Raw genomic sequence first — 18,670 nt, 5'->3', positions numbered from 1 at the left:
ACCAGCTCTGGCTGGCCCCACCCCCATCTATTCTCTGCCTCCCAAGTCCCAGCTGATTGGGAGGGAATGGGGATTTTGCAGTATCCTTCCCCTGGAGTGGGGGGAGGGAATGGAGATTTTACAGTATCTTTCCCCTGCCATGCCCACCAAGGCACACCATACCATGCCCACCAAGCCATACCCACAGAACCGGTAGTAAAAATGTTTGAATCCCACCACTGCTCCAAATGTACAGAAACTTATGAAAGGAGCAGTAGAGATTACGTAATTGCTGTTTCCTATCCTCTTCATAACCTTCTGTTGATAGAAGACCAGAGGTGGGTTCGTACCAGTTCGCATCTATTCGGTAGAACCGGTTCGTCAAATCTATCGAACCGGTTAGAAGAGGTTCCACCAGAGGACCCGGAAAGCAGGCCACACCTACAGAAGAGGTTCCAAAATTTTTTGAAACCCACCACTGCTAAAGGGTTAGGGGTGCAAGGATCTTGTAACTTGACAGCTTTAAGATTTGCATGCTTCATTGCCAGAGTTCCTGAGCCAACGTGACTGGAGGAGGAATTCTGGGAGTTGAAGTCCACAAGTCTTAAAGCTGTCAGGTTTGAAGACCCCTAGTTTTTTTTCTAAAGGGTTAGGGGTGCAAGGATCTTGTAACTTGACAGCTTTAAGACTTGCATGCTTCAATGCCAGAGTTTCTGAATAGCTACTTGGACCGAACCTAAGTACTAATTCATAATTTCATATCCGGTCACATGGGCGGAAAGCCACTCCCATCTGGCAAGCCACTCCCACAAAGGAGGCCACACCCACAGAGTAGGTTCCAACAATTTTTGAAACCCACCACTGTAGAAGACACACATGACATCCAAAACTATGGTACAAGGAGAAAGTCAACACACTCTAGCACTCCAACTGTCCAGTATTAATAGTCCTCTGTGCTGAGACCTGATGACTGTTGACTGAGATTGTGGGGAAGTTAATGTGAATGCCTCCCTCTTCCTCTCTATATGTAAAGCTTATGCAATTCCACATAAGCCAGCGTCAATCATTTTAAGTTCTATTTCATTTGCCCTATGTTTTGCTAAGTTCGTTCTAAATTGCTGAGATACAAAGCATCTTTGACCTACTGTTGGGTAAACAACAAGGCTATATTTCCTAGGGGCTTTTGTTTTTAATAAACTCAGTTTCTACAGCTGAACTTTACTGGCTTGGTGGGAAATATATATATATATCCAGAAATCCAGGATTCTGACAGTGATGGCAGTAATAACTTCTCAGAAAGTAATAAAGAAAGAATGAATAGGCCTTCCTATTGCTTTGTCCTGCTGCTTCTGATTGGGACAAAGACGAGTGTCCAGCAAACATATAAATAGAGTTGCTGTTTTCTGTGAGTCATAAGGGGTCAAGGACTGCTGTTTTGATTTGTTTTACACGAGAGAGAAAGGAATTATTTAAATAGACGCTAAAGTGGCAAAAATGTGCTGCCACTGCAATCAGCTGTGATAGGAAAGACCAGATTTAATAAGCAACGTTCATTAAATGTTGCTTTGGCAGAGAGGCAAATGAATACACTGTGCAACATGTGCTACAAGATGCAGGGACGTGCAGGCAGGGGAGGCAGAGCCTCACCACTGTCATCATGAAAAGAAAAAAAAATGTAAAAGGAAAAAGGCAAGAGCTGAGGTCAGGCTGAGCTAGTTGCTCCCAGAGTCACCATGGATGACTCTGCTTAGTGCTTAACTGTTTAAAAAAGCCTCTAAAAAAGCACCCTCTACAGGAGGCGGCAGGAGAACGACGTGCCTCATCTAGTCTTGACTTTTTATGATCACTCGAGCAGAGTTAAGCAAGGGTTAAAAGCCGAAAAATTCCTGACGTAGGTGAGGCACGTCGTTCTCCTGCCTCCTCCTGTAGAGGGTGCTTTTTTAGAGGCTTTTTTAAACAGTTAAGCAGAGTCATTCACAGTGACTCTGGCAGCAACTAGCTCAGCCTGACCTCAGTTCTTGCCTTTTTCCTTTTACATTTTTTTTTCTTTTCATGACGACAGGCAAGAGCAGAGTTGAAATCCTCTCTGAAACAGCTGGAAAAGGCACGTGTGGGTCGGAGGGAGGGGGAGGAATTCAAACTTCATCCTCCTGGTGCAACTTTGTGTGTGTGTGTGTGTGTGTGTGTGTGTGTGTGTGTTTGAGAGAGGAGAGAGGGAGGGAGAGAGGGAGGAAGGAGGGGAAGGGAGAAGAAAAAGAAAGAACGAAACTTATTTAGCAAAGGAGAAAAACAAATGCTGTCGCTTTAAATTGGAACTAAGCATGCCTGGCTGTGGAATTCTGGGAGTTGAAGTCCACAAGTCTAAACAAATTGCTGCCTCACCAGCCATAAACCTCACTGCACGTCACTGACAAGATATAAACAATCGGTTATTTGGAGTACCTTTTTCTAAACCTGAAATGTGGGAATTCTGCCAACCTGCGCCATGCCTTTTCTTCGCCTCTACTTTACATTGGCTATTTTTTTTAAATGAACTAAACTGGTGCTAGGTTTTTCTTCCATACTTACATTGATTTAAATGAAGAAAATGTTCAAGAGTTCTATCAAGCGAATTCCTAAATGTCTTCTTACGTGCTAATTAAATATAGATATAGTACATTAATTAAATGGCAGACAGGTTGGAGAAAATTCTATTTATACTTTGTACAATTATTTTCTTTTCTTTTGTTTACTTTATACTTGGTTATGTTATTTGTTCCATAATTATCCAGTTCAACCATTTTGCTAGGGTTTATTATGGACAAAGTTGGTGCTTTAACTTTGTTGCATTTCCATTGGTTCCCATTCCAATGGTTACATTTTGAACAGTGATGGGTTTCAAAAATTGTTTGAATCTACTCTGTGGGTGTGGCCTCCTTTGTGGGAGTGGCTTGCTGCCCATGTGACCGGATGGGAGTGGCTTGCCGCCCATGTGACCGGATATGAAGATGCCGACGACACTTGTCAGAACCACCTTAAATTACCTCACACACAGCACCGGCATGCATAAGAATAGGATGTAAACTTGTTTTTTAAAAGGCATCTTTGGTTTGCGTTAAAACAACTTCAACACACGCAATGTTCTGATTGCACCACAAACGCAGTAGCCATCCTTACCTTTCACAGAGGCACTGAATTTTATAAATATGAGCATGATAGTGTAGAATAATCATATCCAAGGACCAGTGGTGGGTTTCAAAACTTTTTGGAACCTCTTCTGTAGGTGTGGCCTGCTTTCCGGGTCCACTGGTGGAACCTCTTCTAACCGGTTTGGTAGATTTGATGAACCGGTTCTACCGAATAGGTGTGAACTGGCAGGAACCCACCTCTGATTTTGAACAACTAATAAGACATAAAATTACAATAAGACCCTTACTTTAACTTAAAGTTCAGATAGATTGCTGTCAAATTTCTAGTTTTTTTTCTTTTCCTGGCTAGGTAATTGGATGCACTGGAATACTCGTGTTGAAGAATATGTGTATCCTACTAACAGTACTCCGGAATATGGGTCTATTTTGGTTCCAAATGTTGACAACGTGAGAACTGATTTCCTTATTCATACAATTGCAAAACAAGGCAAGGTAATACTCTCCTGTTCCATACTGAGATGTTAGCAGTCAGGGCCGGATTTAGATGAAAAGAGGCCCTAGGCTATTCCACTTATGAGGCCCTTTCACCTCCCATTTTTAAGTTTGTAAATTACATGAGAGACAATAAAATACATCATTACTGTGATCTATATCAATATATATCAATATATATAGCTGGCCTCCCGACGGAGGGCGGCTCTGCTCTGCGGCAAAGGCAGCGAGGCCAGCCGCCTCCCCTGCTGCGCTCAGCTGCCTGGCTCGGCCCCCTCGCCCTCACCTGTCTGGCCGCTGGTGGGCTCCACGTCAACGGGGCGGCTACTGGGAGCAGCCGCGCCTCTCACCCGACCGCCGGTGCCGGGAACGTGGGCGGGCTCCCCAACTGCCATGGCGCTGGAACAATCTTAACCAATACATTTTTATGTTTGTTTATTAGTCATATGCGTAGAATTTCTCCTTATTTTCAGTTCAGTGTTTTAGTGTTCACTGTTTTTAGAATAGTGTAATTTTAATTTTGCTAACAATTTGAATGTAGGCCCCTCTTGATCTTGAGGCCCTGGGCTGAAGCCTAGTTAGCCTATAGGAAAATCCGGCCCTGTTAGCAGTGCTTTAATGAGACAGTGACTTCATTTTAAAATGCTTCTGGAATTGCTATTAGACTGTTAATTGTCCTTATGATCAAATGTCTACAGCCACAAAGAAATCTTTGAAGCTCAATACCAATTTGAATGTTCACATTCAATGCAGTTTTGCTGAATTATTCTATTTGCCCATTTGAAGTTCACTCTATTCCATCTTTCAACTTTTAGGATGCTTGCATTATTTGTCTTTAATTTTTTAAAGTTTAGCCGAGACTGTCCTGATGGTCTTGCTTCACTTCAAGATTAAAACAGTTCTACCAGTAAGAATCTGTAAATATTCTATCCTTCATGAAGAAAGTAACAAATTGTTTGTTTATTAATGTCACAAACCCTATTTTGGTGTTACAATATTAATATTGTCGGTGGAACTAATTTTACTTTGATTGTGGATACACCTTGCTGCAAAAACTGATCTATTTCTTCATTATTTGAAACAGTTTTGAGATCTGAGCCTTTACTCTCATATCCCTACAATCATTTGAATTCTCTTTTCATCTTCAGGCTGTTCTGCTAATTGGTGAACAAGGGACTGCTAAGACTGTCATCATCAAAGGATACATGTCAAAATATAATCCTGAAAATCACATGACTAAGAGCCTTAACTTTTCATCAGCAACCACTCCTTTCATGTTTCAGGTGAAACTTAGCGCATATATATGTATATATATTTCTTTCCTACAGAAACAGAGGTAACTTTGTAACTCATTGAAAATATACCAGAATAAAAATCAATCAAAAATATCACCTTTAAAGCCCTACATGGCTAGGACCCGGATATCTGCGAGACCGTCTCCTGCCACATACCTCCCAACGGCCGATAAGATCTCACAGGATGGGCCTTCTCCGAGTGCCGTCGACTGGACAATGCCAGCTGGCGACTCTTCGGGGGAGGGCCTTCTCTGTAGCTGCTCCGATCCTATGGAACGATCTACCCCCAGAGATCCGGACCCTTCCCACTCTCTCGGCCTTCCGAAAGGCCACTAAAACCTGGCTATTCCGGCAGGCCTGGGGCTGTTGACCTCATGAATGAGGTCCAGCCCTGCCTACATTGAGTGCATGATGTGTTTCTTTTAAATTTGTTTCTTCTTTTCTATTTTTTTTTTATTTTTATTTTTTTAAGAATTGTATCCTGTAAGTCGCCCGGAATCCTTTGGGATTGGACGGAATATAAATTCATTAAATTTCAATTTCAATATTTGAATAAGTAGTAGAGATTCAAATGTTCACGGTTTGCTATTTCCGGTGGTTCTTTTGATAATAAATTGGTCATTTTTTGGAGAATCCATTCCTTTCTTGTTCATATTCTAAATTTAATCTAATGTCTATATTTTGAGCCTTGTACCTGGGTTTAATTTTCTCAGGTAACTTATAGCTTTATTGTTACATTTAACAAAACAAAATCTCGTTCACCTTCTTAAATCATATGAGCAATAAATAAAAAAGTGCATTATATAAAAGATATTCAGAATAGATAGATGCCTTTGAGAAGTCATACCTTGGCCAAATCCATAATTTCAAAAAATTATATTTTTATTTATACTTTTGTCTCCAAAAATACACATGCAATACAATTATATGTACAAATATAGACTTTGACTTATGACCCCAATTGGGCCCAAATTTTCTGTTGTTAACTGAGACATTTGTTAAATGAGTTTTGCCCCACTCTATGGCCTTTCTTGCCATAGTTGTTAAGTGAATCACTGCAGTTGATAACCAAGTAACACGGTTGTTAAGTGAATCCAGCTTCCCCATTGATTTGGCTTTGTCAAAAGGTTTCAACAGGTGATCATATGTCCTTGGGACACCGCAACATATGAAACAGTTGCCAAGCAACTGAATTTTGATCATATGATTATGGGGATGCTACAAAGGTCGTAAATATGAAAAATAGTCATAAGTCACTTTTTTTCAATGTTGTTGTAACTTTGAATGGTCACTAAATGGACTTTAGTAAGTTGAGGGCTACCCGTATGTCTATTGTAAAATAGAATTGAATTGAGTTGGAATAGATATCTCCCAAATTATTTATTTATTTATTTATTTATTTATTTATTTATTTATTTATTTATTAGACTTATATACCGCTTCATAGGGCTTTCAGACCTCTCTAAGCGGTTTTACAGATTTTTTTAGCAAATTGAGTCAGCAACTTGCCCCCACAGTCTGGGTCCTCATTTCACCCACCTCGGAAGGATGGAAGGCTGAGTCGACCTTGCGCCGGTGAGATTTGAACCGCTGAACTGCAGATCACAGTCAGCTGAAGTGGCCTGCAGTACTGCACCCTAACCACTGCGCCACCTCGGCTCTCTAATTTTGGGATTGCAGCCTGAGAGTGCAGTTCTATATTTTAATTCCACTAATTCTGCCTTAGATATGTTGACTGAGCATTCGGGCAGTGATATAATACACGAAGGTAGCACTATCATGCCTGGGATGGAATAGGATAGACCTTTGCAAGATGTTTTTCATATTGACTTAAATGGGATGATTTGTTTTCTAAGCAAATATCTTGACCCCAATAACCATTCTGCCAAAGTCACCAGAAGAGAACAGTATGTAGTATAAGTTAATATTCCTTGATGTTTGTGTGCCACTTGATAATCATTTATCACTACAATTTTTTCTGGCAGAAAAGATTTTGTGTTGTGTCTGGCTACCTGAGAGACCGCCTCCTGCCATTTACCTCCCAGAGACCAATAAGATCACACAGGTTGGGCCTCCTCCGGGTGCCATCGGCCGGTCAATGTTGGTTGGCCGCTCCCCGGGGCAGGGCTTTCTCTGTAGCTGCTCCGGCCCTATGGAACGATCTCCCCGTAGAGATCCGGACCCTTACTACTCTTCCGGCCTTCCGTAAAGCTCTTAAGACCTGGCTGTTCCGGCAAACCTGGGGCTGTTGATTTATCCAGCCCCACTCTAAGTTGTATGCGTGCTGTGTAATTTTAATGTTTGTTTTTATTTTAACTTTTTATATATGTCCCCTGTTTTATCTGTGAGCTGCCCAGAGTCTCTCAAGAGTGGGCGGCATACAAATGCTAATAAACCTTAAACCTCTTTCCTTCTTTCAGAGCAGCTAATGGCTCGTTCCCCTCACTTTTGGAATATGGGATTGTTCTGTTCAACCCTTTGAAACAGGAATGACTTTTAATATCTGAATTGGCCAAAAATATTTTATTTTTTATTGGAGTCTTAATACAGAAGGACTTACTGACTTAAGGATTTTTAACTGTATATTGCATTTCTTCTTATAGTCGCTTGAAGTTCTTTAGCTCCAAGCAAACAGTTTGCAGGACACACAACCTTTCTGTTAGCGATTATGAAAAGATGCCTAGAGTAAGTTATTTATAAACTCATGTGTTTCTTGCAGCGCACAATAGAAAGCTATGTGGACAAGCGCATGGGCACAACATACGGTCCTCCAGCAGGAAAGAAAATGACAGTTTTCATAGATGATGTGAATATGCCTGTAATCAATGAATGGGGAGATCAGGTTAGATACTTGCATCAATTCTTTACAATGAAACATTTTGACTTTGAGAAGTAGTTTAGAAGATCAAGATTACCATTTTGCTTGGATTTGTTAATATTGGAGAACAATTAAATAATTCCTTATAGGTCAGAGGATAATTTCTGATTTTATTCTGAATGACAAATGTCTCGGATTAATTTGGGTAGTCTGCTAAGACTTAAGAGGAATCACAAAGTTTTTCACTGGGACTTGTGTTTCTAGCTTTGGGATAATAGACTACCTACTCATGGGCTTTTATAGGGTTCACCGACAAATGCACGCTAGACAAAAGCGCGCCGACAAAACCGCGACATCAAAATCACGCCCACAAAAGCGCGCCGACAAATGCACACTGACAAAAGCGTGCCATCAACAAACAACATAGTGGGACGCGAAAACAACATTATAACCCTAACCATAATCGCGCTTTTGTCGGCACGGTTTTGTGGACGTGATTTTGACATCGTGGTTTTGTCGGTGCGGTTTTGTCGGCGCGCATTTGTCTAGCGCGCATTTGTCAGGTCACGCTTTTATAGGCATGGTTATTCAGTACGTCTACACCTATCCTTCACTTGCAAACCCTCAGAATAATTTCAGAAAGATTCACGCTTGACTGCATCTTTTTATAACTAATCAGCATTGCCTCTATCTGACCAATAATGAAGAGCATAAATAGATACCCAGCCAGTCCCCTGCTCTTATCCTTTCTTCATTTTGAAGTTTTTTTTCCTGTAAAAAGTTTTATTTTTATTTCCATATACATTCAGAAATATACATTCTTATAAGTACTACTAACATTTATCTGTTGACTTCTAGCATTTATCACAGTCAGTTTAAGAATAAAAGAAGCACAATTGGGGGTAATTTTCTTGCCACCCTGTATATGCATCTTATTTTGCAACAATTTTGAGGGAGGGCCTTCTCTGTGGCTGCTCCGGCCCTATTGAACGATCTCCCCGTTAAGATCCGGACCCTTACTACCCTTCCAGCCTTCCGCAAAGCAATTAAGACCTGGCTGTTCCGGCAGGCCTGGGGCTGCTGAGTTATCCAGCCCCATCCGATGTTACGACTGTTGTTGAATTTTTAAATTGTTGTTTTCTATTTCTATTTTGTGTACCCCCTTCCCTTTTTTATTGTTATCCGCCCTGAGTCTTCTGGGAATAGGGCAGCATACAAGCCAAATAAATCAAATCAATCAATCAAAAAACCCTACTCCTTCTTTCTTCCCAACCTCCCTTCTCTGCCTTCTTCTTCTGTCCTCTCCTTCCTCTTTTCTTCTTCCCCTCCCTCTCCCCTACTTCTCCTCTCTTCTCCTCCTTCTTACCTTCTCTCCTACTGTTACTACCCCTCCTCATTTTGAAGTTTTACGTGGCAAATTTGAAATAAAAAAAAAACATGTGAGGGTACGCATCAAAATCACCTTTCTGTTCAATCTTAGAAGATTAATATGAAACTATTGTGGAATTACAGCATTTTACCAGCTACAGAGATGGAGATAGCCAAAAAATATTTGATGAGACGGAAATCATGCCATTGAGAAATTGCATCCCTCAAATCCTCACTGTTACAGCAGGATCATTGTGTTGCATAACGGGGGCAATGATAGATATTTATGAAGATGTAGAGCTATCCAGGAATAGTACAAGCGGGATGTGCGCTGCATTAAACAGCACTCCTTTTAAAACCCAAATGGATATATAGTGTCTGGTCAAAATGGATTGTATTTTATAATAGGTGAAAACCAAATAGAAAAAAGTGTTTTATAACTCAACTTCCTTGATTCATCTAATATATTCATCTCAGGAAAAGCTTTTGACTATTCCAAATTGAGCCCCAACCAAGGTGATCTTCAGGATGGTAATAAAAAAAACACATTATTCCATAGAGCCTTTAGTGGTTGAAGGCCTTTTTCTATATACAAAATAAAGAAGGGTGGGATTATTATTTTAATTATATCATTTTGTTTTGTATCTAATGGATTAATCAATCAATTATATTTACTGAAGTTTACAATGAATGCTTTAACAAAGGTATAGTTCAGAGGTGGGTTCCTACCAGTTCGCACCAGTTCGGTAGAACCGGTTCGTCAAATCTACTGAACCGGTTAGAAGAGGTTCCACCAGTGGTCCCGGAAAGCAGGCCACACCTACAGAAGAGGTTCCAGAAATTTTTGAAACCCACCTCTGACACACACACACACACACACACACACACACACATAGAAAGAGAAAGAGAAAAAAAGAAAGAAAGAAAGAAAGAAAGAAAGAAAGAAAGAAAGAAAGAAAGAAAGGAAAAAGGGACAGAGAGATAAAAGGAAGGAAAGAGAGAGAGAGAGAGAGAGAGAGAGAGAGAACACATGGCCGGCAAGCCACTCCCACAAAGGAGGCCACACCCACAGAGTAGGTTCAAAAATTTTTTGAAATCCAACACTGGTATAGTTGTAAGTCATTGTGAGTGGGAATAGATTAGGTAGCATACAAATCCAATGACTGACTGACTGATTGACTGGTTTCAGCAGTAGAGAGGTTAGTCAAAAACCAGGAAATCCATCAACTTTACCCTTCATCTAGTGTAGTGTTTCTTAAAGTATAGTCCTAGGATCCCCCAAAAACTTTTCAAGGGCCTGTGAAATTAAAATTATTTCCCAGCCTATGCTGAAAAACAATGCAATATTAAAATCACAACCAATCACGAGAAGAGGTAGTGGCAACAAACAGATCGATTTTAATTTTTAATTTGGTAGAAAATGATAAATCCACACAAACAAATGTTCTTTGGGGCTCCTTCATAATTTTTACAAGTGGAAAGGAGAGAGTTACATGAAACTGAAAATGGCTTTGTGAAAGCAGGACTGGATGTTCTTGCCTCTAATTTCTCTACAGGACCTTTCGAATCGGGATTAGAAAGGATAAGAGCTGCATCTGTTATATCTCTGTTGGAACTGGGGTATGGTTACATCAGCCTGTTCTTCTTAAAGGATGGAAGACACAAAGGAAATGCCCAGTTGGGTCTAGACATAGAGATTAAAGAACTCACTGGGAAAACTATAGAATTATCAGTTACAAAGTTTATGGTAGAAAGAAGAGACATTAAAATTCATTCTGTTGTTTTATGCATATAATCTGCTGCGTTGCAAAAAGAGTTGTTTCTAATCATGAAACCTTTCTTGCAGGTCACTAATGAGATTGTTAGGCAACTGACGGAGCAAAATGGGTTTTATAATTTGGAGAAGCCTGGAGAGTTCACCAACATTGTCGACATCCAGTTTTTGGCTGCCATGATACACCCTGGTGGGGGACGAAATGACATCCCTCAGAGACTGAAGAGACAGTTTTCTGTGTTTAATTGCACCTTGCCTTCTAACCCATCCATTGACAAGATTTTTGGTAAAAAAAAAAAAAAACAGGCTGGTTATTTAGTCTTGTTGCTCATTAGGTAGCACTTAGTGTGTTTGTTTTGCTTTGAAAAGCTAAGAAAGGGAAACATTTGAGGGGAGATGTAAATAATACCTTCGACTGTGTGTGAGCAGATGCATTAGAATTGCAGCATTAGTATTACATTGCTAATGTCTGTCATTATTTTCAAAACAAAAGAGAGAGAACCCCCCCCCCAAAAAAAAACCACAGAAACATAACTGTAAAAAGCGTGAACGAAAAACATTAGCTCCGTTAAACTAAAGGAATGACTTTATATGGGAGAGCCATGATTTGGGAAATGTATATTAAAATAGATTTCCTGGGATATTCTATTTTTAACAATTTACATTGGTTGAGATTTGATTAGGAAGTTCAGTGGGTTTTTCCCCCCTTTTAATCCCTCTATGCCAGTGATGGGTAACCACAACAGCATGCACATACATGCCCACACCCATAATGCAATAAGCGTGCAATCTCCCGTGTGTGGCCCACCCCCCTGCACATGCACGCACCCCCGCATGACACCTGACAATGTGCGTGTGACCCCCGCCCTCCGCACCCCGTTTTGAGCCTAGCCGGCCCTCCTGCAGCCTCCTGGGACAAAAAATGGGCCGCAGGGCGGTGCTGCAACCCCCGGGCTTCCCCCATGCAAGCACGTGACCTCCTGTGCATGACCCTGATGCATTTGCATGCATCTTCCGCATGCCCCCTGCTCCCCATGGATGTGTGGCAAACACCCAAAAATTAGCTGGCTGTTGGAAGGCGTGTGCATGCACGGTGGGGCTGGTGCAACGATTTGCATGCCCGCATAGAGGGCTCCGTGTGGCAACTGTGGCATGTGAACTATAGGTTCGTCATCACGGCTCTATGTCATGCCTAACCTCAGTGTTGGCATGTGTGCTACGTTTTCCAGGCATTTTTTAAAAACTGCATTTATTCACTGGGTATCATAATATGCTGTTTTAATTAATAAATATCTTCTGTATTTATTAATTTTACTTAAAATGTTTCTACGCTGTACTCAGTCAACAAAACTTAATGTGATTGGATGATGTTGTTCACAGCGGTATAGGTCAGATGTGAAAATGGGTGGATTTCTTAGAGTGTCTAACTTGAATTCTCCAGGTGTGATTGGCACAGGGCATTATTGTAGCCAAAGAGGCTTTTTGGAAGACGTGAGAGCAACAGTTGCTAAGTTGGTCCCATTGACCCGGCGGTTGTGGCAAATGACCAAGATCAAAATGTTGCCAACTCCGGCCAAATTCCATTATGTGTTTAATCTCCGGGATCTTTCCAGGATCTGGCAAGGGATGCTTAATACAATTTCAGAAGTAATCAATGATTCCAATGTAAGTAATACATATGTCATTCTTATATATTAAATTCACATTTTTTTATATTGGATGCATTTTTATATTTGATTATATACATTATACTGTAAGAGCTACAGGAACAGAATTATAGATAGCCCCATAAGTAGTAAATACTATTATACTTTAATTGCAAACACTGTCTAAATGTATTAGTGCAGATACATGAACCACAGTGGTGGGATTCAAATAATTTACCAACCAGTTCTCTGTCCTAATGACCGGCTAGGTAGGCGGAGCTCGGTGGTCATGTGATCATGTGGGCATGGCCAAGTCAATGTCACTCAGGTTGATGGGCACTTCGCCTTAGTTGTTACAATGGTAATAAGGGTTAACTGGAGAGGCAGTTTCTGTAAGCAGGGCAATAAAGATTAGGCTAGAAACAACACCAGAATGTTTCCTTCCTGCCTTCCTTATAGGATTAGCCCTGTAAAGTGGAGAAAAACCAAAAGGAGATTTCTTCCAACAACCAGTTCTCTGAACTGCTTAGAAAGTTACCAACTGGTTCTCCCGAATAGGTGCGAACCGGCTGAATCCCACCACTGATGCACCACCACGTCATTAGAATTCAAGATAGCCCGTTTCTGATTGGCTCTACGTCACATCAAGATAGAACAGGCCTTAAATTAATCAACATTATAAAGAATCTTCAGCAGTCTTACCTGAATGAATAAGTAGTACAATTAGTCTGAGGCTTACAACCATTCGCTCAGCAACTGTTCAAAGATGCAACGGTGATGAACAAATAGTGTCTATGACCGATCCTCAGAGTTCTGACCTTCACAGCACTCCTGTTGTCTTGTGCTTGCGATCTGGGAGATTGTCAGTTGATTCGCACTTGTGACCAGTTGCAGCATCTTACAGTCACATGATCACCATTTGCAGCCTTTGGTGCTGGCTTCTCCCGAAAGGGGAAGCCTGCAAAGGAAATTGCAGGTCACTGGGATAAGTCTCTCTATCACCCATCCATCCTTCCCTAGTCTCTCTGCACTTGTGCTGCACTATCAGTCACCGTGCATTCCCTTGAACCCCCATGTACCCTTCTCAACCCAACACCACATCTTTGCCTGCCTAACAACCATGGTGTTGTTGTGATGAAGAAATGACTCACAGGCAGGAAGAAGCTTAATGGGAAGGCATCCCTCGAACAGCTTGTGAGAGCTCCCTTTTTATTGTCATAAAACAGTTTACGTGGCAGAAACTGATTCATTGATCAAAGGACGTTTGTACTGATTGGATTAGCTAGACAAAGTCCAAACTATGGTTAACAATGTGGACAGTTAATGAGCAGCTCATGGTTTCCTGTTGCAAGCGATGTAATATGCCTATGTGCCAAATCTCATGTCCCACACTTATTAAGGAAGGATCAGATTAATGATCATTGTGCTGAGTTGCATCCCTCAGGCTTCATACTTATTAAGGAAGGATCATTGTGCTGACAGTTGTATTTCTCAGCATGGTTTGCCAGCTACTGAGAAAAGCAAACATCTCCACACCATGGGATTTGGTTAATGGTGGTAATTGGGACTACATCACTCAGTAATGGAAATTCTGGACCCAATTGCGGTTATAATTTGAGGACTAGCTATAGCACGTTTCAAAGACAGACCATTAAAGATTAGCTTTATTGGCACTTCTTCAAATCAGACCAATTAAAAATTCACCTGGGGAGATCCAATCGGAACTGGCTTTCTAGAATTCTAGTGACTTGGTTCAATTAGAGAATAGTTTGCTTACAAATAGAAGTTCCAGATCGCAGCCTGTGGAATAGATCACTTTGCCTCTGAAGATGCCAGCCATACTTGGTGAAAAGTCGGGATACCAGAAAATTAGATTATTAGTCAGAATCTCATCACTATTGGACCAAGCCTAGATATTTATGGAATTGAAAGTAAATTAAGATGAGCTATGAAAAAGCAATTGACAGAAAGTTTAAATACTATTCTCTAGGAAGGAAATGGGGCAAACTAGTATCATAGGCTGATTTAATATATTTACTTAGTTCTTTTATTAATGTATGGGTTTTTTTTAGTTCACAGACTAAATTATATTTTTAAAAAGGTACAATCTCATTATTTCATAGTAACTTGGGGCAACGTTTGGAAATCAATTGCTATTTCCTGCTTCTAAAATTATTTTTGTTGTTATTTGCCTTCTACCTTAGTCTGGGTTTTTCTAACAGATCCTTATCCAAGTGTTGTAGGAAATGACGAGACACAAAAGCCAGCTCTTTAGAGAAGGAAAAGTTTATTTGCGCAGGTTCAAAGCAAAGAATAAATGGCCTGAACCCCAAGTGAGCTTCAGGAACTTCCTTATATAGTTTATCACTTCCAGCCAAAGCCATTTGTTAGTTTTGGAAACACCCCTCAAGATTTGCCCTTGAGTTACAGCGATATTATGTCTACAGGATGTTGTAATACATGGGTCAGCCAACAGACGTGCATAGCTCGTATTTTGAGGAACTAACAATATATGTCAACTAAACAACTTAACGGCCAAGAAAGCAGATGGGCTAAAATAGATCCTTCACTTCAGCATATTTCATATGCAGACTTCCTTTCTCGCTGACTAATAACTCGTGTCTAACCACACATGTCATAAAAGCAAACCTTGCAATTTCTATATGAACAGTTAAAGCTTAATATAATGAAACTCTATTTTGGTTCAGGCTTGAGGCCTACTTCGGTTCAGCCTGCCACCTTAGTCCCCCCTTTGTGACTCATCTTCACCTGCAAGAAGAGTCACATATTTTGGTTCAGGCTGAAAGGTGGCATATTCAGATTTCTGATGGACATAGTAATTGTTGTTAACCGAGGACTACCTGTGGAAAGCTTTTACACATAGAAAGTATGCCAAGCACTTTTAGGGAAGTTATTTCCTTATTTCAGACTAGAGATGCACAGAGCAAATGCAATTGTACTGCATTTAGTGCCAGAGAGGAGCTTGAGCAGTGGTCTGCTTTTAGATATTCACACCGGTGTTTGTGGAAGTTCACCACAGCAGGGAAGAGCAACAAAACTAAATTGAAATGTAAGGAAGCACACTGTCAACATTTTCTTTTTGCAAAAGTCAATCTATAAGTGATTTTCGAAAGGAAAGAAAGGTGAATGTGTTGAATTTTTATACCACTAAGATCATGTTCCCTGTTCTCATCTGTTTACATTGACTCTGGAATTAACTTCAGTTAATGGATTCATACAGTACATTGAATTACTGCCCCTGAAGAGTGTTCAAAGACTACGGCTGGTCCAGAATGCAGCCGCGCGAGCGATATGGGGTGTATCTAGATATTACACCTATCCTCCGCGAGCTGCACTGGCTTCCTATTGGTCTCCGGACGTGCTTCAAGGTGCTAGTCGTTACTTTTAAAGCCCTTCATGGTTTAGGACCTGGCTAGCAATAGCAATAGCAGTAGACTTATATACCGCTTCATAGGCCTTTCAGGCCTCTCTAAGCAGTTTACAGAGAGTCAGCATATTGCCCCCAACAATCTGGGTCCTCATTTTACCCACCTCGGAAGGATGGAAGGCTGAGTCAACCCTGAGCCGGTGAGATTTGAACCGCTGACCTGCTGATCTAGCAGTAGCCTGCAGTGCTGCATTTAACCACTGCGCCACCTTGGCTACCTGAGAGACCGCCTCCTGCCACTTACCTCCCAACGACCAACAAGATCACACAGGTTGGGCCTCCTCCGGGTGCCATCAACCAGACAATGCCGGCTGGCAACTCCCCGGGGGAGGGCCTTCTCTGTTGCTGCGCTGGCCCTGTGGAATGAGCTACCCGTAGAGATCCGGACCCTTACCGCTCTCCCGGCCTTCCGTAAAGCCGTTAAGACCTGGCTGTTCCGGCAGGCCTGGGGCTGTTGATTGATATCCAGCCCCGCTTAGATGGAATGGGTGATGTGAATTTTAACACTGTATTTTTTATTTTTTATTTCTATTTTTTAAAATTCTAATTGTTTCTTGTCTGTTGTGAGCCGCCCAGAGTCCCCATGGGAGTGGGCGGCATACAAATTCTAATAAACTTGAAACTTGAATTGTAAACTAAGGAAGTGAGCTGGGTTTGCACAATTCACCAAGCTACAAGACTATGCTTAACATGCTGCATAAAGACACTTGCTAGATCATTAGTGAGCCGTGGATATCGTTTCTAACTTAATTCTGAATTGCCCTTGCTCAGCCTCAAAGCAGGTAGTTAGGATATATCACCTAAACATACTTTTTAAAGGGGAAAACAAATGGAAATCAATTAAAAAGAAATTCTGGAGTCCCTTGTCCTCTTTTCCTTCCCCAGCTCTTAACTGAAAAAATATACACATACAGAGGCAAATACAAAAAGATGGTTAGATGCAAGACTTGTGGCTCTATCACATATATATTTAAAACATTTTAAAATGTGGCGTTTACTGTCCTAAATAATGTAGCCGAGGTTCTTTCCCATATTTAATAATGAATGAATAATGAACATGGGCAGCATTCTTTCAGTAACAAAACAATCACATGCAGCACCCTCTTCAAAATAAATATGCATGAGAAGCATCTATTTTGAATGTTGCAAATGCCAATGGTGGTGAAGTTACACACAGTTGTTTTCTTCTTCTCTCTCTGAACAGGTGCTCATTAAGCTATGGAAGCATGAATGTAAGCGTGTGATCGCCGATCGTTTCACAACTCTGGAGGACGTGGAGTGGTTTGATCTGGCACTGGCAAAGCTAATTGAAGGGGAACTTGGTAGTGATAAGGCAGCCCTGGTGGCTCTCAACAAGGAAGCTTTCTTTGTTGATTTCTTAAGAGATGCACCTGAAGCAACAGGTAAAAACTTAATCTAAAATGAAAAACAAAATATGCGCCTGATATTAGTACCATACAAGAAAGTAATAGATTTGGACTTGGAAATGCAGAACAATTAACATCGTAGTTTAATTAAGGAGGTGGTGGAGGAGAGAAAAAAAACATTTGCAGGAGAGGTTGCAGCCTTGGGAGGAAGGATATCCTTTCTTCCACGCTGAAACCAAATATTTTGTAATCTCCATGCTTGCATCTAGGCCAGGGGTGGGTTTCTCGCCCCGTTCCAACCGGTTCGGTTGGAATGGGGCTGGCGGTGTCTTCGTGCATGCGCGCAGTGCACGCATGCGTACTAGCGCCTGTGCGATGCTCCAGCTGCTCCTGGAGGATCGCACAGGCGCTGTATGCATTTTGCGCATGCGTGGAAGCGCAGAACTTGTCAAAACTGGGTAAGAAACGCGGGCGGGCGGGTGGATCCTTCGGCGTTCCTGGAAGTTACTTACCTCCGGGTTCGCCGACCAACCGGTTCGCGGGGACCGCTGCGGACCGCCTGAAACCCACTCCTAATCTAGGCTCTAAAATTGTCTTTGTTAATGCCTATAGAATCTATTTTCATATAGCATGAAAACACCTGCAGCTGATCCCACAAAACAGGGACAAGCTAAGGAGTTTTCCAAGACTGGTTCACATAAGACTGGATAAACCAATGACTTTCTCAGTAGAGGAGATCCCAGTTAGCTTCTGGTTAGTTTGAAGGCATTATATACAATTTGTCAGAAACCCACCGGAAGTTATTTACTGATGTGATAAGCACCACTCCAGAGAAGATCTGCGTAATTATATCCATTTCCTCAGGAGCTTTAAAATGTCAATATTAGAAGAAGCATTTGCCCAGAGGCTTTATGGATGATTGTTATGCTTGGCAGTTGAGATGATTAGAAGGGACAGAAGAAGTAAAAGCAGGTTGATTTGCATGAGTTAGCTTCAAACTAAGTCTGTCTTCAGTCTATTTTATATTCCAGTTGCAGAAGGCAAGATATCACCACCACTTAATTCAGAATGTACAATTCCAAGGATACTAACTTTGAAGAGACTTCCAGTGAATTCAGACTTGTGATCAGAGTATGCTTGGAATTTCAATCCTTGTACATGATGTTTTAAAATGGCTGTCATTAAATAAAAAGGAAGTGCCTTCTAGGAGAGCATGTATGGATTTCTCGCTGAGAATGAGTCATGGGAAAGATTTGTGATGCAATATCTTCCACACCATACGATAAATCTGCCCCTGAAAAGTGTTCAGAGACTACAAGTGGTCCAGATTGCAGCCACGCGAGCGATACTGGGTG

General features: G+C 41.3%; 1 protein-coding gene across 1 annotated transcript in view; it reads left to right on the top strand.

The window, feature by feature from the left end:
* The window catches only part of DNAH5 (dynein axonemal heavy chain 5), a 178,452-nt gene that overhangs the window by 90,011 nt on the left and 69,771 nt on the right, over window positions 1–18,670 (top strand). Inside the window, 6 exon segments of the mRNA XM_032220460.1 lie at window positions 3,457–3,599; window positions 4,748–4,882; window positions 7,614–7,736; window positions 10,927–11,140; window positions 12,296–12,519; window positions 17,153–17,351. Coding sequence (XP_032076351.1) covers window positions 3,457–3,599; window positions 4,748–4,882; window positions 7,614–7,736; window positions 10,927–11,140; window positions 12,296–12,519; window positions 17,153–17,351 — 1,038 coding nt within the window.

Source organism: Thamnophis elegans, chromosome 6 (assembly GCF_009769535.1).
Source record: "Thamnophis elegans isolate rThaEle1 chromosome 6, rThaEle1.pri, whole genome shotgun sequence".
NCBI lineage: Eukaryota > Metazoa > Chordata > Lepidosauria > Squamata > Colubridae > Thamnophis > Thamnophis elegans.
The sequence above is the reverse complement of the archived record's forward strand: the minus strand, read 5'-3'. Positions and strand labels throughout refer to the sequence as shown.